Raw genomic sequence first — 22,034 nt, 5'->3', positions numbered from 1 at the left:
TAAAAATAACAAAGATTTATTGAGTGCTTCTGTGTGCCAAGTATTGTGCTAAATTCTCCTTGTGTAGTTTCATTGAATACATATGGCAACGCTCAGCGATAGATATTCTTTTAATCTTTCACATTACTAATCAGAAAATGGATGCTTAGGAAGTATGAGTGATTTGCTCAAGGTCAGATAGCTAATAAGTGGAGTTGCCAACACTCTCACCTGTACTTTGATGATGCCCAAGGCCGCGTGTCTCCCCAGACTTCTCCAAATTTGAAGTGCCATTCCACAGCATAGCATCCTAAATTTCTCATGTCTCAAAATTATTCATGTCATCCCAGTCTATTTTCTTTTCTCTTTTAGCTGGTAACACCACCATTTGCCCAGATATCCAAGCTAGAAACTTGGGGTTTCCCTGCATTTTTCTCCTCTTATCCCTTGCATAGTTGTTACAAAGGGATGATGCTGTGATTGACAGAGAAATGCCAACAAACACAGTTAAAGGAAATGAAGCTTCTTTAACGATAACAGATGTGAAAACTTACGGCCCCACAAAACAAGAGATAATACAATGTAATGTCAAATGGAAGTACAGGCTTCATTTAAATGTTCTACATAAACTGCCTTATTTTTAGTTATGTTTGTATTCAAGGAAAGGCTATGATACTGAAATAGAGACATTCATAATACAGTGGTTTAAAGAATCAAATATTAATTTCTCTCATATAATAGTCTTGAAATGAGCAGTGCAGGTTTACAAGGTGGCTTTGCTCTATGCAATTCTGGAAGGACCGAGGACCTTCTATTTGTTGCTCTGTCATCCTCCAAAGCACTACTACTCAAAGTGTGGTCCATGGACTGACAGCATTAGCATCACCAGGAAGCTGGTTAGAAATGCAGAATCTCCAATCCTCCCTCCAAATAACGGAATTAGAATCGTCTGGTAATAAGATTCTCTGCATGATTCCTAAGCACGTTGAGGTCTGAGAAGCATTTCCCAAACTCCAGGGTATTGTTTTGCCTGTGTAGTCAAAGCTGAACTGCAGTCACTGATGTTCCAGCTTATAGGAAGATGAAGAAAAAAGAGGAATTCTAGGTCAAGGAACTTCTTTTAGCTAGAGGTGACCTGAAAGTTACATGCAACACTTTCATTAGCATTCCACAGGCTCAACCATATTTTCACAGCAGCAACCAGAAAAAAAGCTGATGTATCTTGTCTCTAGTCCGGCAGGCATGAACCCAATTTAACCCCATTATGTGGAAGAAGAGAGGACAAGTTTAAGGGAACAACAAGTAGTCTTTTTCTCAATTTTCTAACACTTTTGGACATAAAAATGCCTGTCTAATCCATTATTGGCTTTTCAGGGTTCCTTATCCTCTTGTTCTAAATACCATGCCAATATCATAATTCTAGGTTAATAAGTTGTCCCATCAAGAACTACTTTTCTCATTTAATCCCAAAGCTATTATAATGTATATCACCTTTCTCTCTCTTTTTATTTTTTTTTACCTGTTTTTATTGCCTTCCTCCTGCTATACCTTCCAGCCTGTGGCTCCGTCATCTCATAAGATATTATCCTTATCTGCACAGAAAATGCTGGCTTCAGGCAAAGAGAAAGAATGATGGAATGACAGGCTCTCTCTCTCTCTCTCTATATATATATATATACGTGTGTGTGTGTGTGTATGTATGTGTGATGTGTATATATGTATATGTGTGTATATATATATATAAAACCACATATATATAACGGATCCATAATATTTCAAATAAAGCTAAAAAGTTAAGAGAAAATAAAATCATAGTGGTCATGTAATCTTACAAAAGTCTTCTAGATTCGTGGTTTTCAAACATTTCTTTTTAAAGCCGAGAAAACCTTTCTTCCTCTTACTTGTCTAAAACGCATAAAATAAGAGTTACTCTGGTTGAAGTCGATCAAGCAGTCTCAGAGCATGGGTTGTTCAGCTGCCCTGTAGCTGACCCCCTCAAACCCAGAACTCCACAGAGTACTGTCCTGTGGTTTCTCTGCCTGCTGTACCACCTGTGATGTTAACAGCATACTCTCTCTGAGGCCAAGTATGCTCTAAAAAACTCCTGGAGGAAAGTCATTTGGGTGGAACAAGAACAAGGAAGGCGTTTGGCAAAAAAAAAAAAATATGTTAATATATCTCAATTTTCCCAAGACTAAAGCTTCACTGCTATCTCGAATTTCTGTCTCAGCTTAGGTTTTTCCAGACTTTGGAATTCAACTAATTGAATCAAATTGCCTTGTTGCGAGCCTCTGTAATGAATGCCTGCTGCCTGCTCACCACTCTGCCTCTCAGATTATAGAGTGAGCCTGACTTCCGTTCATCCTTAGCAGCACTGCTGGCCTGGCAGGCCCATGGAGCTGTCACTTCCTAGCCCTGTCTTGCCAGATGTTCCCGCTGGAAAAAAAGTTTCATCATTGCTAATTTGAGAATGCAGTCACAGTGCTCCCTATGGGTACTGCTGAAGATACATGAAAGAAATGTGAATGCCATCTGACCTTTAGTCTACACGTCCTATCATATATATATATATGAATTTTAGTTTTGTCTTTGGGCTTATTTTTTCTTTCCTGGGTAAACAAATAGGATACTAATTTAAAATTAATTTACGAGTCATGGAATTGCAAAATTTAGGAATTACAGAGCAGCTTTGAGATCCTTGGTCCAATACCTTCATTTTATAGCTGACACCACTGAAGCTTAGAGAGAGGAAGTGACTTGCCCATGGCTACATGGCTAATAGAATCAAGTCTTCTGTGCTATGGAAACAAAGTCCATTGCATTCTGTAACACAATATCCTATCTGGAATTGGTTCTTGATATATGGAGGTTTTAAATAGTTATGAATGTTATTGTTAGGCAGAAAAAGATAACCTTAGTTTTCATAACATGGAGTACAAAATACAAATCTCTCCCACAAATGGATACCAAGCCACTGAAATGAATTTGTCATTTTGTCTTCATGTATTCATTAAGTCACTTAATTTAACAAACATTTAGCATATGCTTGCCATATGTGAGATGCTCTGCTGGACGATTTAGGGACTTCAAAAATGATTAACACCTCATTTCTTCACCAAGGGGTAGGCAGTCCAATGAAGAAGACAGATACTCACTTCTCTATTATTGAAAGCAGACTTTAATAATACTATAATAGAACTCTATGGAAAATACTACAGAAATATAGCAGAAGATATGATTTTTCGGTGGAATAATGGTAACATTAGAGAAAGATTCACACAGGAGGTAACGTTTAAACAGGACCTTTTAAGGATAGATAGAATTTCATTAGGAGAAAAAGTAGAAACTGTATTCCTAGCAGAGGGAATGGCATGAGCGAAGATGTGGAGGTATATTACATGTACAGTGGATTATGCCCCAAAAATCAAACTCATACAATAAAGAATTACTTAGTTTAGGGTTAATAAAGAGGCAGCATATAGGGCAGGGGCAGTGGCTTGTGCCTGTAATCCCAACACTTTGGGAGGTTGAGGCAGGCAGATCGCTTGAGCTCAGGAGTTTGAGACCAGCCTGGGCAACACGGTGAAACCCTGGTCTCAACTAAAAATACAAAAGAAAATTAGCCGGGTGTAGTGGTGCACACCTGTGGTCCCAGCTACTAGGGAAGCCGAGGTGGGAGGATTGCTTGAACCTAGGAGGCGGAGGCTGCAGTGAGCCAAGATTGCACCACTGCATTCCAGCCTGGGTGCCCGGGTGACAGAGTGAGACTCTGTCAGAAAAAAAAAAAAAAAAAAGATGTGGCATGCAGAGTTTCTGCATGACAATGAGGTAGCTTGGGAAGGATACTGATGTTTGCTTATTCAGCATCCCTAATCTTTCTCAGTCTCATGAAGATGCATTTGCCAATAGATTCATAAACTAAAAGGTCTGAGTTATATTCCACAGGCATAATGGATAAACACCAAGGGTTTTTAAACAAGGAGTGACTATTCAGTTTTTCCCTGTAATCAAAATTTCAGTAGTTCACAGCAACAACAACAAAAAATATTTTTTTCTTACTCACGGGTCTGCTGTGCTTCAGCTAACTTCAGCTGGACTTTCCTGAGCCCCATCAAGCTAGGGTAGATTCCAAGCTTTGGGTTAAATTTAGGTTTGCTCCACGAGTCTTCATCTTTCTCCTAGAACCAGGAGTTATGCAACTTCTCAGCACTTGCTATTCTTATGAGAGAGCATATGAACACTGAAAGATTAGTAGAACACAGGAGCACAGAGACCTCGTCTCTAACCACCACACTGACACTTCACGCATTCTATTGGACAGCATTGATGAGACTGGGAAGTAACTCCAGCCACACTGAGACATAATGTTGATCCCTTGGCAAAGGGCACAGGGGCATAATTCTAATACAGTAAGAGAACGAAGATTTGGGATAAACAGTTCAATCGACTTGAGTGACCTCATTAGATATGTTTCTAAAAAATAACTGTCAGCTGAAGGGGAGAGGGGTAAAGATGTTAGCAGATGCAAACCATTTCTAAAACAAGATAAAGAAGGAAGGAAATAGGAGAAATAGGAAGGGATGAGAGAGGAGAGCTTTGATTGGAAGCTGAAAAGACTAGCAGCCAATGGCAGAATATTATGCAATTTCAAAATAAGCATGGGTCTAATTTAGGGCAATGGGGAGAAAAGAGAACTAAGAGTTATAATTGAATAGCTATTATCTTCAAATCACTGTGCTAGGCAATTTTTATTCCCTATTTCATATAATCTTTACAACAACACTTGGAATAGGTATTATTATGCTTATTCTAAAAAAGAGGAAACAGGCTGAAAGAGTAACTTGCCAAAGATCACCCAACAAATACGTAGCACTGCTGGGAATGTCATATTCCAAAGTCCATTTTGGAAGAAGAGAAATGAATTGAGAGTCATCTTAGAAATCAAATTGATAGACCATGTTGGCCTAATTAGATATGATAGTAAACAGAAAGAGGAAAGTAAGATAACTCCCAAGCTTCTGCTTGGGCAGTGGAGTAATAGTTGCCCTTAACTGAAATGGAAAAAAAGAGGAAGAGAGCCTGTTTTTGAACTAAAGGAGTTAAATTTGTTTTTGACTTATGTTGGTGACACCTATAGGACATTTATGTGAGATGTCCTACAAATGGTTAGAAATTTGCATCTCAGAGCTCAAGAAGAGAAGCCAGTCCTGAAGAAATCACTCCAGAAGTAGGGGCAAAAGCATTCCAAGCATGGGAAGTTATATTAGCAAAGATATGACTGTGTCATATACAGGTCATTTTCAGGGAATGCCTAGCGATTTAATGTACTGTTTAGACATACACGTGTCTAGTTACATTTATTGGGTACACAATAGCAGAGGAGTGGGAGATTAGGCTAATCTCAATCGGCCTTGAATGCTGGAATAGGACATTTGGACTTTTTTCGAGAAGGAGCCACTACAGGTTTTTATACAAAGGTACACTTAAGGGTCTGACTTTTAGGAAGACTAAGGTAGTAGCAAGATACAAGCTGGATCAAAGGTGGGAGACCATGTAGAAGGCTATTGTGTTAGTTTTTGTAAGCACTGACAAGAACCTAAACAGGGTAATGGCAGTAGGGACAGAAATAAAGGAACAGATGGGATCATTGCTTTGGAAGAAATTATTGTGCAGCACAGTAACTATTCTGCATATCATTAAATATGTGTCAAGTTAATTTTGTAACTGCATGTGGCTCTAATGGTTTCCTCTCTTCAGGTATGCAGAACCTTCATAATTTATTGGTCATCTGTTCGCATATTTTAATTAAGAGTTATAATCTCCATGAGGGAGAGACTATGACTGTTTTGTTCTCTACCATTTCCACAACATTCATCAGAAAAGGCATTGATTAAATATTTATTGAATGAGTGGGTGGATGATACTGCCCTGTACACCTCAGCACACCCATTTCCAAGGTCTCTTTAGTTGTGCTCTCTACCCTGCCCTTGTCTTTCATCCTCCCACCAAATATTTCCCTCCCTCTCACCTCTTTAAGATTGGTCTAGGAGAACTTGCCTTACAGGAGTAATCAGACCACTGAACAGCCTGCATTCAGTGCAATCCTGATATGATGGTTGCTGTTTTATTTTATTTTTTTTATTTTCCAATCAATCAACCAAGCTCAACTGACCCTCCCTTTACTATTTATAAATATCATCTCAGACATTTCCAATAACTTTCCAACCATGTAAAATGTTGAAGGCTCAGTTCCAATTTATTTGAAACCTCCAGTTTTATTTTCCTCACCACCTCCCCCTCCCCCAAGTTTAGACTTCCCCCAAGGGACTGGCACTTCTCTCTTCTGATTCTAAATTTTCTGGCATTGGGACAAGAAAGGGGGATTGGAGGGACAAGCAAACGTCCTTGTACTTACCTAGATTTTCTTTGCAGTCCTGTCGTGGGTTCCCTGATTCTTTGGCCACCACTGACCATCAACACCCTCTGTGTGTCAGATGGCCACTAATTGCTTCCTCAAAAGAGTGTTGTGTAAGTGCTTGGGGGTAACCTGTGGTAACCCCATTGCACAGTTCTCTGGTATGAGACAACTGACTTTGACCCAAATCCAGTCATCAAGACTCCCTAAGCTTGTCCCGAGTATCTGCTGCTGGAGTGGTCAGCTTTATGGATGGGCCAACGGCAAGACCTCCCTACTAAGCAGTTAACTTCAACCTTAGTGTTTCTCACTTTCTTCCCTTTCTTTCTTATTTCATGTCACTGGGGCAGTCAGGAAGATTCCTGGGGCCAGAGGGATTATTTAGGTTAACAGAGTTAGTTCAACCACCTTTTAACGAGGCCTGGAGAATGTACCCAGCCCCAATAGTTTTTTAATTCTCTATAGAATATGAAGCTACCGAATATCTATGAGCCTCCCTTTTGGGTCCTAGCCTCTGATCTTATACATACATAACATCCAGGGATTTGTGAATGCCACTGACTTTCATTCTGCAAATGCTGAGTTGTCATTTACATTTGTAGCTACCACATAATAAACACAGAGTTAAGTGTTACATGAACAAATATTTAATGAGTAGCTAAAATGGGTCAGTCAATGTAAAAGTGAAGTACTTTTACATTGTAAAAGTAAAAGTAAAAGTCTGACCAAGTTCAGACTCTAATGTAAATAATAAATTGTACTCTAACTTTAAAATAGAGAACATTTAGGCCAGGAGCAGTGGCTCATGCCTGTAATCCCAGCACTTTGGGAGGAAGCCAAGGCAGGTGAATCACTTGAGGTCAGGAGTTCGAGACCAGCCTGGCCAACATGGTGAAACTCTGTCTCTTAGTGGAGACACATACAAAAATTAGCAAGGCGTGGTGACACTCACTTGTAGTTCCAGCTACTCGGAAGGCTGAGGAATGAGAATTGCTTGAACCCAGGAGGGGGAGGTTGCAGTGAGCTGAGATCACACCACTGCACTCCAGCCTGGGCAACAGAGCAAGACTCCACTTCAAAAAAAATAAAATAAAACAGAGAACATTTAAACTTTGAAATGGAAACTAGAATGGGGAGCTGAACAACTGGAAAAGAGAAAAAGCAACTTTAAAATGAAGGAGTAGGGAGAATCTCAAAAATGAGAACCATGCATAGTGATAGAAAGCTTACCATGTTTAAGATTAAAATCTGAATCCCTGATTCCCAGACTAATCTTTTCTCTGCTCGCAAATCAGAATCATATAAATTTCCATTAATATTTATCTCTTTGAATCAAAGAAAGAGGAAAATCTATGTTGTGTTTTGCCCAGCCTTGCTGTTTCCATCGTGAATTTTACCGAAGGCCCCCATCAGGTTGATGAGGTGCCAGCTCTCCTGAAAAACTGAAGTATTAGATATACGGCATGGCATGCAAAGCAGCCCAAGTTTTAGAAGTGAGTCACTTCGAAAACCAAGAACCACAGATTCAGCTACAATTTCAAATAAAAGCTAAAGGACCAGAATAATCCATACAAAATTTTAAACACAGAAGTTCCTCTTGCTTAAATTACTTTCACACTCCAATTTAAACTCAGAAACATTATGTTGCTGTCACATTTCTTTGTTCTCCTATTTTTTAAAAATCTGTATATAGCTGACAAAAAATAGACGCCTGTCTGCCAGCAAGTTCTCTATTCATGTCTAACATACTGTAGAGTCGATGCAGAACACATGGTCTTAAAATACCCAAAGGCCTCTCCTTTACTGGTTCACCGCAGCAGTATGTTTCTCCAGCATGTTTGCACTACCTCCAATACATGTCTTGCATAAGCACAAATTCCCTTTGAATGTTTAAGTCATGCAGTATTTTCACATGCTTTGGTGCTGTGCATATGAGAATTATCATCTACATGTTGAAAGTGCACTTCCTGGTGACTTTCGCATCGAATTTAATACCATTCAACTGACATCATTTTTAATTCCACCCACCAGAATGCCAATAATGTCTATGACAGAAGTTTGACATGTTTAGCTCTTCCAAATATAGAGCTAATCTAGCAGCTAAATTGGAAATTTCTGTGTATATTTTGAACACTTATTCAGCGTGAAAATTATTAATGTTTTAGAGTTGTGAAAACACATCAGAAAGTGTTTTCTTTTTCCTTGTTTCCGTCTCCAGAAAGATCTGTTCTTCATGTCAAATAAATTTTCAAGGGGAAATCTGCATTCTGTTGTTGGGACACAAAGTATACAGTTTAATCCTAATGTAATTTTCTTTATTACAGATGAGACCCATTGGGCATGATGGCTACCATCCCACCTCTGTAGCTGAGTGGCTGGATTCCATTGAACTGGGCGACTACACCAAAGCCTTTCTAATTAATGGCTACACTTCGATGGACCTGCTGAAAAAAATCTGGGAGGTTGAACTTATTAATGTAAGTTGGTCTCTTAGTGACACCTTAACTATTCAACCCTTCATAAATGAAATTTAATTTTCTTTTTTTAGAAGTGTTTGGACGTCCAATGGGGATTTATAGATACACCTTCTGTTTTAAATATCAATCTCTCTCAAGCTCCAGAGTCATTGTCTTTTGAAGTTTAAATGTGGGGGAACTAAGAGGTAAAGAGAGAACTCTCAGGGTATTTTGCATTATCCAAGAAAATCTTCCAAGCATTTTTGTGTTCTCCTTTTTAGGAAATTTTTTCAGTTATAGGATATAGATATGATAATAAATAGGTTCCTATTCTGGTCTTTGCTCATATTCACTGTTAAAGATTTAAATTATCATTTTTTTAGTTTTCTATCTCTATCATGTTTCCTTGTCTCTATTTCTTCATCACATATACAAATCTCACACTCCGAGACTGCTTTTATTCTTACTAAATAGGCTGCTGTATTATCAAAATTTTATTTTCTGAAGCTAGTGTCTAATCTTACGTTGTCTCTGTTTTATTCATACACTTAGCATAGATTTCCTATAAAGACTGGCCAACATATGTTGCCAAATATTCAAGCCCAAAGAGATCAACTGAATCTGCATACATGATTTTGATACTTTTCTCATTGCATTTTTACTTTTGTTATTTTCTAGCATAAATGAAGGAATAAGATGAAAATGTAACATAAAATGGTCATTCATTTGAATTATATTTGGCATAGCACACATTTCTTTTTAACAGTAACAATGAGAAATCACTTAGTTTTTTAAAGAATAGTTTTAGTTTTATAGTAAATGATTGAGGAAAAATGGCATTTATGAACTAAGAGATAAAGCAAATAAGTCTCTGCTGGTTCAAAAGTGCTCTGTTCTACTCTTTATGTCACTTTCTCGCCAAAAGTCCAGGTTCTACACATTACATGCCATTGCTTATTTTAAATGATGGTTATTATTAGTAACTAATTAATTCCTTGCTTTTAAAAGTCTTTCTGAAAAAATAATGTCTTTTCTAGAACATCGTATAGAAATTGTTCTTGAATCCAAAAGTCACATTAAATAGACAAATTAATGTGATTGTATGGCCATAAGTAACTCTTTCTTAACTTTCTGCTTCTTATGCCCTCACAAAAGCTATCATTATTTCAGAAGAGACTCGTTGTCTAACATAAAGCCTTTGGTTAATTTCATTCAGTCTGTGTGGCAGCGGAACTAACTGAAACAGTATTGCTCTTTGGTCGCAGCAGGCTAAGATTTCAATTCTCTGTCAAGAACTTGACACTCATCACATGGCTACTCATAGATATTTTTTAAAGGGGTACCTTCCATACATCAACCAAACAATCTTCCAACTTAAGTTGCATCCCAGTTAATTAGTTAATGGAATAGCTTGAAAAATATCCCTATGTAACATTTTCTGAATCACACTGCTACCTATTGACGAATTAATATTTATAATAGGTAGCACATGAATCACTCACCTAGCTAGCATTAGCAGTAATCTCCCATTGTAAAGAATGGATTTCAATAGGACTCTATTATATGTTTTCATTGAAGTAAGGATCACTTACAATGTGAGGCTCTATGTCTCTCAAAATCCAAAGGCCTGAACTAGCGTTTAAGATGTAAGCTTGGGCACTCACTTTCCCCAGTGCTGGGGGTACCTGTGGCCTAGAGATCCTTGTTTAGTGACTGCAGCCAGACCTTGTAGACAGCTGCAGTGACTATGGGGATCACGGCCCCTGGCTTTACTGCCGGGGCTTAGGGACTGATCCACCACCACCCATGAGGCCAATCAGCCTTGACTTGAGACGGAAAATTAGTCTTTTCTAGTCAGGCGCGGTGGCTCACGCCGGTAATCCCAGCACTTTGGGAGGTCGAGGCGGGTGGATCACAACATCAGGAGATCAGACCATCCTGGCTAACATGGTGAAACCCCGCCTCTATGAAAAATACAAAAAAAAAAAAAAAAAAAAAAATTAGCCAGGCGTGGTGGCGGGCACCTGTAGTCCCAGCTACTCGGGAGGCTGAGGCAGGAGAATGGCATGAACCCAGGAGGCGGAGCTTGCAGTGAGCAGAGATCGCGCCACTGCACTCCAGCCTGGGCGACTGAGCAAGACTCTGTCTCAAAAAAAAAGAAAAAGAAAAAAAGAAAACTGGTCTTTTCCACCCATGTTGGCTCTTAACAGTTTTCTGGCTTCAATACAGGGAGAAGTGCCTGTCACAAGCATTGTGTCAAAATTTGAAAACATAGTCACTGTCTCTTAGACCTTAAGGCCAAAATCCTCTGGAGCATGCCATCTGTGTCTACCACTAACTCAGTATATTTTCCTTAAAGTAAGCTGATGGAATTCAATTTTCTGTGTGACAACTTTATGGGCAAGTTCACACTCTTGGTGGTGAGGATTTGTATGTCATTTAACTCAGCAGATTAATTATGTCCATGTTAATTATGGACAAAAATTGACCTGAACCTTCAGACTTGGAAATCAGAAAACAGAATTTGTATGCCCAATAGAATTGGGTAGTTCATGTGATGGTTTTGGGTTACTGGGTTTTAAAATGAGAAAAAGGCAAAATGTGTGCATGCCTTTGGCTTACAAAGATTTTGAATTATCTCAAATTCAAGACTTGTTTATCCCAACTAATGAGAGAGGTACCCAAATATGAGGTAGTCTCATATAATATATGGGCTGAATAATCCTATACTAAGAATGCATAGTTTGTTGTTTTCTAGCCTAAAAGGGAATGTGCAGTCACCTTGATTTAGAGCAAAGCCTTTTAGGGAAGTTCACATCCTGAACCATTGTAATGAGTCGCTAGTTTTAAGGGAACCAGATTGCTCCAGTAACTGTTGTTCTATGTTAAGTGAAAAGAGAAGTGCAAGGGTAGCCTGCCTTTGATACAAAAGTCAGCTGGTGGAGGGGAAGAGAATGGAGGATGAGGAGATAGGCTGCTGATATGATTACAAATAACTTCAGCGTCAGTGGTTGTTTTTTAAATACCTTTGGGTAGAACTAGATAAGATTGCTAAGGTAGCAATATCCACGTGTGTCCCATGTAAATTATTTCACATGCCCCATGAAAATAATCCGGCATTATTTTTGCAACAGTAAATTGTTTAGAAAATCATTTGCTTCTTGCCTAGTAGCTTTGGAAACTATATTTACATGACTGTTTAATTTAGGACTGTGAGGTTTTTTTTCTTTCAATGTTGTTGATTTAATTTCCAGCTTTCCCAGGAAAGCTAATCACTTGGAGATGTGCTAAGAGATTTTCAAAGGAAACTTTCTAATTTTGCATTAATTCTTGAGAAATGTGACTTTATTTGCTTTAAATGCAGTAGAGCTATCATCCTATGAGTATCAGATTTAGGCTTGCTTTGAAGTTTTTATTTCATGATCAGCATTATAAACTCACACTTCTGTCTACCCCGCTCTCATTGCTAAAGTTGCGATAACTTTATTTCCTAATTTTTTTTTTGCATTCTGTGAGAGTGTGTGTGTGTGTGTGTGTGTGTGTGTGTGTGTGTACATATTGAATAAAGGTAAATGGTAACTTATGCTCATAACCAAGAAGAATAATTACTAAATTCACAAATTGCAGGGGAGGAATGGGGAGGACGAATATTCTAATTCCATTTTCAAACCAATTATTTTAAGTAAAAGGTTATGCTTTCACCACGGGACATAATAAATGAGAAATATTCATATTTCCATACCAGGGAGGTTACATCAGTCAACACTTCAAATATTAACAACTTTAATCAAAGCCGAGGGCTTCAGCTAAATGACTGGATGTGAGTATTCAAGTGTAGAGTGAACTTTATAAATTATCTGTGGATTTAAGCATTGCATTTATACCTATATAAAGTACAGCTGGCTCCCCACAAGCCTTCAGGACAGCTAGATACCACCTCTGAGCTTTAGACTTTTCCAGGCATATATCAGGTAAAGCTTCTGGACTCTACCAACTCCACCCCCTGCATCTAGATTTCAAGCTGTTCCAGGGATTCTCTTGAAGCTTCCCTCAGCCAGCCCAAGTTTTGGGAAAAGCACCCTGACATTTGTCCTCATTTAGGATGGACAGTCTCCCAAATAAATACACACTTAACATTGATTTCTAATCCTTTCATATATGTTCTGGAGGGTGGTGATGGGCTAGGTCTGACATTATTATTTCTACTACCTTTCAGCATCTTTTGCATGTCCACACTTGTTATACTACTCTCAACTTCGGAGCTTTGACCTAAACTGGGATAGAATTATACTACAAATAAAATGCATTTAATCACTAAAATGTCATTGGAAGTAATATAGCTTTTCTTTTTCATGTAAAGTGAATTTACACTCTTGCAGTACCTCTGGGCCAATATTACAGAACAGGCATTATTAAAGCGTTGATATCAGAAATAGTAAAACACACACACAGTAAACAAGGCATTTTGGCCTGAAGAGACAGTTTTGAACACTCCGCAACAAATGAACTTCAGAAAGAACTGAAACTCTCTAATTATAGCCATTTATGATCTATCTCTGTGCAGAAAGGAAAATTGTGTTCTAATTACCCAGAAATTGCTACCTTAAAATTTTTATTTTAGTGGACATCTGTTCATTCACCCTTCTCGTGATTAAAATTAAAACATTCCAAATTTCCTCTGAAGAAGCCACCTCCATCTCTTCCCTATTCCATGCCTGAACGTATGGCCTGGATCTTCAGAGCCAAGCTCGGCATTCCAGCCTCTGCCTCCACCTCTATGGACTACTAAGTATTCTTCATCAGGACCAGCTACCAGTGCAAAATGAAAATATAGGGCCCCTTGTTCAAAAATTATTAAAAATTTTTAGCCAGTAACATCAAAACATTAAAGCTAGCACAAGGCCCTTCTATCTGCAGGACCTTGTGTAACCATACAGGTCACACACCCTCGAAGCCAACCAAGCTCTTCATTCCTTTATGTAGACCCTTAGTTCCATCTGGTGTCATTTTCCTTCTACCTGAAGGACTGTCTTTGACATTATTCTATAGTGTGAGGCTGCTAGTGATAAATTTTCACAGCTTTTGTATGTCTGAAAAATACTTCATTTTGCCTTCATTCATGAAACATAGTTTTGCTGGGTATAGAATTCTAACGAACAGTACTTTAAAGATATTGCTCCACCAGCCTCTCTTCTGCTTTATTTCTAACAAGAAACCTGCCGCCATTTTATTGTTCCTCTATACATAATGGGTCAGTTTTTTTCCCCCTGGCTGCACTGAAGGTGTTGTCTTTTTCACTGGTTTACAGCAATTTGATTATTACACACATTGGTATCATTTTTTGCATGTTTTCTACGTGCGAAGTTTTTTGAGCTTCTTAAATATGAGACTTACCATTGTCATCAACTTTGGAAATTTTTTAGTCATTATCTCTGAAATTTTTTTGTTTTTCTGAGACAGAGTCTTATTCTCTCATCCAGGCTGGAGTGCAGTGGCACAATCTCAGCTCACTGCAACCTCCGCCTCCCAGGTTCAAGCGATTCTCCTGCCTCAGCCTCTCAAGTAGCTGGGACTGCAGGCATGCGACACCACACCTGGCTAATTTTTGTATTTTTAGTGGAGATAGGGTTTCACCATGTTGGCCAGGCTGGTCTTGAACTCCTGACTTCAAGTGATCCACCTGCCTTGGCCTCCCAAAGTGCTGGGATTACAGTTGTAAGCCACCATATCTGGCCTCAGAATATTTTCTATTACTCACCTTATTTCTCCTCTCATTTGGAAACCCCAAATACATCAGTATTAGGTCATTTAAAGTTGTACTACAGTTCACCAATGTCCTATTCATTTTTTTCAGTCTTTTTTCTCTCTGTGACACATTTGGATTGTTTCTATTGCTATGTCTTTAAGTTCACTCATCTTTTCTTCTTAGAATAGCTAATCTGTCACTGTTACTATGCAGTGTATTTTTTATCTCGGACATTATAGTTTTCATCTTCACAAGTTAGACTTGGGTCTTTCTTTTTCTTTTCTTTTTTTTTTTTTTTAAGACAGAGTCTTGCTCTGTTGCCCAGGCTGGAGTGCAGTGGCACAATCTCTGCAATCTCTGCTCACTGCAAGCTCTGCCTCCTGGGTTCACACCATTCTTCTGCCTCAGCCTTCCAAGTAGCTGGGACTACAGGTGCCCACCACCTTACTCAGCTAATTTTTTGTATTTTTAGTAGAGACGGGGTTTCAGCGTGTTAGCCAGGATGGTCTCCATCTCCTGACCTTGTGATCCGCCTGCCTCGGCCTCCCAAAGTGCTGGGATTACAGGCATGAGCCACCGCACCCGGCCGGACTTGGGTCTTTCTTATATTTTCTGTCTCTATTAAACATGCTGTTTCCTCCAACTTGTGGAACATATGGAATACAGTTACAGTTACTGGTTTAATATCTTTGTCTTCTAATTGTAACACCTGTGTCAGTTTAGGTTTGGGTTTTATTGATTTTTCTCCTTGCTGTTTTTTTGCATGTCTGGTAATTTTTATTACACGCCAGACATTATGAATTTTACCTTGTTGGATGCTGGATTTTTTTTTTTTATTCCTACAGATATTTTTGGGTATTGCTCTGGGATACAGGAAAATTCTTTGAATAGTCTTTGATCTTTCAGGTCTTGCTTTTAAGGTTAGGCAAGGCCAGAGAATTGTTTAGTCTATTGACAATACTTCCCCACCACGAGGGCAATACCCTTCTGAGTACTTGACCAATGCCCTTTGAATTTCAGGGCTTCCCAATTTGAATAGTTTGCAAATCTCAGTTTTACCAGTCCAGTTTGAGCTTTAAAGACTATTCCTACTCATCTTTTCAGCTGGTTTTTCATTTGATTTTATACCATTTCCTCACATGCATGTACTGATCAGAACTCCCTGCTCTCTAATACTCTGCCTGGCAAACTCTAGCCACGCTAGTCTACCTGGATTCTCTGCTTCATCTTTTCTATTTAAGGAGTCTTGCAGACTCCTTCTGAATTCTTCCTTTCTGCTGCATGGCCTAGAAATTCTCTGAGGGGCAATAGCAGGCAAATGCAACTCATTTTGTTTGTTTTCCATCTCTCAGGGATCACTGTCCTTCAATGCCTCATGCCCGTTGCCTTGAAAACCATTGTTTAATGTATTCATCTGGACTTTTAGTTGTGTCCATTGGAAAGATAAATCTAGCCCCCGTTATTCCATCTTGGCCAGAAGCAAGAGTTCATGCTACTTATGTTAATCCCTGTAGGTGAGGGCCCCATATCTAAAACAATTGAATTGAAATCTTTCGTGTTGGCACCTGGGTATCAGGAGGTCTTAAAAGCTCCTCAAGTGATTTTCATGTGCAGCCTGTTTTGCAAACTACTGCAACCAGTGGTTAGAGGGAGTCACTAAAGGATTTTAATAAGCGGAATGACCTGATCAGAAGCAGTAGATAGGGACCAGCAGCAGACACACTTAAGAAGGAAGAGCTGGCTGTGAGGGAAGAAGGAGCTGACTCAGCCAGTTCTGCTACACAGCTATTTCTAGCCATGAATGTATTAGGTGGGGCAGCAAAAAAAATTAATTTTTTAAAAAACACATGTGCCTCCATAGAACCTGAGGGTATCACTGAATTAGAAGTTCATAAATACAGTAAATTTTTATAATTATAACCCATGTATCAAGAAGAGAGTAGATTACAGTCAGTTTTCAAAGGAGGCAAGGGCAAATATAATACATTTCAGAAATGCTTTTCAACAGTGGCTAAAGCTGCTTCCGTTTGACCCTTAAAAGACTAAGCTTCCATTATTTGAAAAATTTTACTTACTGTTTATAAAGCAAAGAGTAGGACATACAGTGTGTGTGTCAGGGTTTCAAATGTGCCCTCTCTTCTTTCATCTTTAGCTTGGAATCAGGTCACTTGACTTTGAATCTTATATCCGCCCCTCGGTATGTTGACCTTAAAAAAAGTCACTTACCCCCTCTGGGACTCAGTTTCTCATTTGTAAATAGAGGATAAAAAATACCTGCCCTGCTGGCTTCATGGGTTTCCTGTGAGACTCAAAATCAAATAAGAGCTTTCTATGATCCATCCCTTTCTCTTCTCCTCCTATTTTATTTTTCTTTTGCCTCTCTATGTTTTTCGTACTTCCCCAGATCCCTCCCCCCAGAGTTACGCTGGGAGCTGGTCCCTTGGAGCCTATTTTCACAGCTTAGTTGCCATCTGCTTCTCCCAGCCAGAACTTACCTTGGGTGCATAGATAGCCCTGCTTGATATGCTAACTCTAGTTCCAGGATTTACTGCTCAGATGCTGTCCTCCCTCATTCCCATCTCCAACCCCATTCACCTGCCCTGGACTCTCAGCTTCCCAGTATGCCCAGGAGATAACATTTTCCCCTACCAGCCTTGTCCAAACCCTCATGGCTTACTCCTGCTGAAAATCTTTCCGCTCCTGGACTTTGTAAATGTGAGAGGGAGAGACTCTCTCAGCTTTGTGTAACAACTGTCAGGGTGAAGCTGAACATTTCTCCTCCTTTTTTTTTCTGATTGTGCTCAGGTACAGAATTGCTGGTGTCTTTTTTCTCCAGCTGCATGAGCATTGACCCTCAGTCCTCAGCATCAACCCTCAGGCTCCCAGACCTCATTGTGCTTGAAGCAGAGGACCTTCGAACAGAGCAGAGTAGTGCCTCAGCAGTTAGGGATAGCTTCATTCTCAATTTATCACCTGTAAATCTAAACCCTCCTAGAATCTGTTCCAGATCTTCATATATTATAATTAAATCAGTTAGCTTTTTTTTCCCTGTATTTTGCCCACTTACCTTTTTTCCTGTATCTTGCTAATTTGGCATGAAGATTTTTGTTCTTTAAAGTCTTTTCTTGATATATTTAGGGCAGAGCCTGTTGCTAAAAAAAAAAAATTTTAATCCAGCTATATTTCTGTTAAAGTATGGTAAACTGCCTCTGTGCTTCCAAGAGCTTTGAGAGGGGAAATATTCTAGTAGATTATTATATAGTATAGAAAATACAAAAGCAAAAGTACTCCATATTCACAAATACATACATGAAATGCAAATAAACACTGTTCATGCCACTGTAGTGGAGAAATACTTTTGGTCTTAAGAGAAGATCTCAGATAATACTGAAAAGATAAACCTCTGCTGTCTTAAGACAGATGAAAGGAAAGCCAGATAGATTTTTTTTTACCTGGAGAAAAACTATTGAGAATTTTGAAAACTAACATACACGGTGCCATGGCAGAGATTGATCATAAAGATTCAAAGTAAATTATAATGGTTAACACTATTACTGAGGTAGGTGTATAAGATTCATATAAGCCATCATGGTGTATAAGCCATTACAGAAATAATTAGATGCTAGAGAAGAGAAGTAATAATGAGTTAGGTGATTTTATAGCTTGGGATTTATATCTGTTCTAAAGATGTCTTAGGGTGGCTTAGAGTTTTAGTTTACCTATTTTTGTAAAGAAATGTATTATGCTAAATTGGAAATCAGTGGTCTGAAAATCTTTTTGAACTTAAGGAAAGAGCTATTACCTTGAGCCTCAGAAAGCACACAAATTCTTTGCTTACAAGCCTTATGCCTGGCACCCTGCTGCCATCTGGTGGCAGCATACCTGAAGTCCAGGGCAAGTTACTGAACCCTAAAGCAATTTCTTAAATGCAGAAACTAACTGCAAAACAGAAATTATTCACTGCCAGTTTTGTATTAATCCCTGCTTCTGGAATTAATCTATAAATGAGTCAAAAGAGTTTTATTTTTGTAGATATTCAAGCAAACACTACACTCAAATACCATATAACTAAAACTATTTAACAAAATGGGGAAAACCCTCTACTGTGTATTCCACAAATTAGATTAATTTGAATAACAGTGTCCTTTTAAATATGCATATATTCTCTAGGAGAGTATTTTTTACCTTTTTATATGTTTTATGGAATAGCTACCTTAAAACATGACTATGATCTTTTTAAAAAAATACTGCATAGAGTTGTGGGGATAAAAATATAAGTATTTTAGTCTTTACCCTCAAAAAATTTCCAGATTAATGGGGAAGACAACCATCCATATGAGTGGTATGGAGAGAAATATTAGGGGTAAACCCAGTATGAAAGTGGGTATCTATATCCCAAATGGGAACACAAGGTCTTCTCCTAATTAGGTGGTAGAAGTAGGCAGCAGAACAGGTAGAATGGAGAATCCAAAGAGTAAATGGCAGGCAGCCGTGGCTAAAAGCAGTCTTCCAAGATTTAGAAGACTGGTTGTAGAATCTCTGCTTTTCTAAAAGCACTTTGGTCAAGTCACTTAACCTTCTCTAAGCTTCAATTTCCTTGCCTCTGAAATTTGGATAATAGCATTATATCTGTCTGCTAGATATTGTTGTCAGGATTCAATAAGATAATCTAATAAAGCATTTTATACAATGCTTTGCAAATAGCATTCAATTTTTTGCTTAAAGGAGGGCAAATGGAGGGGCAGCTTCCAAGTTCCTAAGATTTATGGGAAGCATTATCAGTTATCCATTGCCTCAACAATGCTATGGAACAAGCTGTCTGAAAATGAAGTGGCTTAAAGCGATAGACATTTGTTTAGCTGAGCTTACAGTTTGTGGGTCAGCGATTTAGGCTGGGCTTGGCTGCAAATTTCTTCTGATCTCATCTGGCTCCCTCACATCTGGCAGTTGGCTCTAGTCTTCTGGCATATGAGAGTTGACTGACCTGGGGTGGTCTCAGCTGAAACAGCTGGGACTCCCTGTGCCCCACTCTCTAGTATGCTATCGCAGACATGTCTTCATAACAAAGAAAGAAACAAACAAACAAAAACGAGCAAGCGCTTTTTTACACCTCTACTTACATCACATCTGCCAGCACTTGGCCGAAGGAAGCTATATGGAAAACTCAAAATCAGCTTGGGAGGGGAGGATATAGTTCACCTCTCAATAGGAGCAACTGCAAAATCACACGGTAAATAGCTTGAGTGTAGGGAAGGGTGAAGAAATGGGACCATTACTGCAATCAGTGCACCCCAGAGATTTTGGGGGGGTTGTTTTATTTTGGTGTTTTATGGGTTTTTTTGTTTTATTTTGTTTTGTTTTGTTTTGTTGTTGTTGTTTCGAGACAGGGTCTCACTTGTCACCCAGGCTAGAGTGCAGTGGTGCAATCAAGTTTCACTGCATCCTCAACCTTCCAGGCTCAGGCAGTGCTCCCTTCTCAGCCTCCCAAGTAGCTGGGACTAGGCGCACACCACCACACCTGACTAATTTATTTTTATTATTTGTAGAGACGGTGTTTCCTTATGTTACCTAGGCTTGTTGTGAACTCCTGGGCTCAAGTGATCCTCCTATGTAGGCATCCCAAAGTGCTGGGATTACAGGCATGAGTCAATGTGCCTGGCCCACAAAGGTTTTAATTAGAGAAAAGAAGAGAGATTTTAGAATTATGGATGATCTTATTATTGTTTGTAAGCCCCCACTCAAAATATGTGAAATCAAAACCATCTCAGAAAATCTAAGATGATCAATGGGGGCTCACCGGGGGGAAAAAATGACCTGGATAGGGTACCATGCAAGGAGGCCTAAATGTATGGAAAACTGAGGGACAGGAACCCCAACCAATATTCAGTAATTGGAGAATGATAGATGATAAACACACTGTGTGATCATGGAATTGCTAGATGTATAAAAAGCTGGAAAATTGTTTATTGAACTCATTGACCATCAAACTCAGCTATTTTAGAAAATTAAATTGTAAAGTATCTGTCTAATGAAAAATCATTTTCGTGCCTTGCTCAAATATTTGTTGCACACCCACTCTTCGCTCAGAGTGGGTGTGCAACCAATATTTTTTAATTGAATTTGATTCCTTAGGTTACTTGACTCCTCTAGATGAGCACAGGGAATAATAGTAATAATAACAATAATGGGAATTTGTTTTAGTAACTCTTCCTTTGTCTTCCCCTTCGTTAATTGTCAATCTTGCTCAAGAATTTTTTCTCAAACCTCCTTTCCCCAGTGTTATGTTCTTGGACAGGTTTCAGCTAGCAGCCTCAAAGTAGATGGCTGCCAAGTACAGGTCTTTATCCCTGATGTCCAGGCTCTCAACTCACAACGTCATCTCAAGTGTATTATTCGCATTCTCTTGCTCAGTGAACAAGAGGTGCTATGGAGTCATGGAGGAGACTGAGGACTCGGAGCTAGACTGCGGGGATTTGGATCCTGGCTATGCCTTTGCTATCATGATTATTAACCACAATCAGCCCCATCAGGGCATAGATTATTTTGTTGACTCCTGTATCCCCAGCTCCTAGAACAGTTTCTAGCACACCGGAGGTGGCAAATAAATACCTGTTGATTGACCTAAAGACACTTTTGTGTGAGAGTGTTCTAAGTCTGACATATATGTCATATATACATCATATATCCTGATATATTTCCCCTCACCTGAACCCTATGAGATGCACACTGTTGCCATTCCCATTTTACAGGTTAAGAAGTGTCTGAAGAGAACTGGTTGGATTTTGATGAGAAAAGCCACCAGTTCCTGTTATTTTATATTCACAGATGTATTGTGTCATGAAAGGCGGTACACTAGGCTGGTCTTGCAACAGAGATACGTTTAACAACAGAATGAACATCCGCAGTCTTTCCCTCATGTTCTCAGCCTTGCAGAGAAAGTTTCCAACAGTGTCTGTCAGGATGACTGACTTAGGAAGTTCCATTTCTTCTTCGTGGCAGCCACTGGAGGGCACATGGTGCACAAGACGAACAGGGGTGCAACTTATGAGGCGTGCTGGTATAAATGACCCTGTAGTAACACTATACACACACACGCACATAGAGAGAGAGAAAGAGTGAGAGAGAACAGAGAGGGTGCCTGTTTCACCACCTCCCAAATGCCAAAAATGGAATATTGCCTTCCCTTCAGAAATTGTACTAAGGAAGGAGAAAGACCCGTGGCCAGACCTACTTCATTATGGAAGCCTGAGAGGCAGGGTAAGGTAGAAAGACTTACAGTAAATAAGCAGACCCCAGGTGGCATCCTTTTTCCTGCAGTCCCCCCAAAAATAGAGAAACAGATACTCCCACACATGTATCTCCTTGTGACTGGCTGCAGCAGAGACAAACTACAATACAAACGCCACCTGAGAGAACTAAATCTATGAGTCATTCTCAC

At 39.2% G+C, this 22,034-nt stretch overlaps 1 protein-coding gene across 19 annotated transcripts in view; it reads left to right on the top strand.

The window, feature by feature from the left end:
* The window catches only part of ANKS1B (ankyrin repeat and sterile alpha motif domain containing 1B), a 1,251,294-nt gene that overhangs the window by 918,942 nt on the left and 310,318 nt on the right, over positions 1-22,034 (top strand). For all 19 annotated transcript variants that reach the window (XM_034934289.3, XM_034934279.3, XM_034934293.3 and 16 more), the window contains one exon: positions 8,719-8,871. In XM_034934289.3, the coding sequence (XP_034790180.1) occupies positions 8,719-8,871 (153 nt within the window). The remainder of the gene's footprint in view (positions 1-8,718; positions 8,872-22,034) is intronic.

This window comes from Pan paniscus, chromosome 10 (genome assembly GCF_029289425.2).
Source record: "Pan paniscus chromosome 10, NHGRI_mPanPan1-v2.0_pri, whole genome shotgun sequence".
NCBI lineage: Eukaryota > Metazoa > Chordata > Mammalia > Primates > Hominidae > Pan > Pan paniscus.
This window is presented reverse-complemented; position numbering and strand designations above follow the sequence as displayed.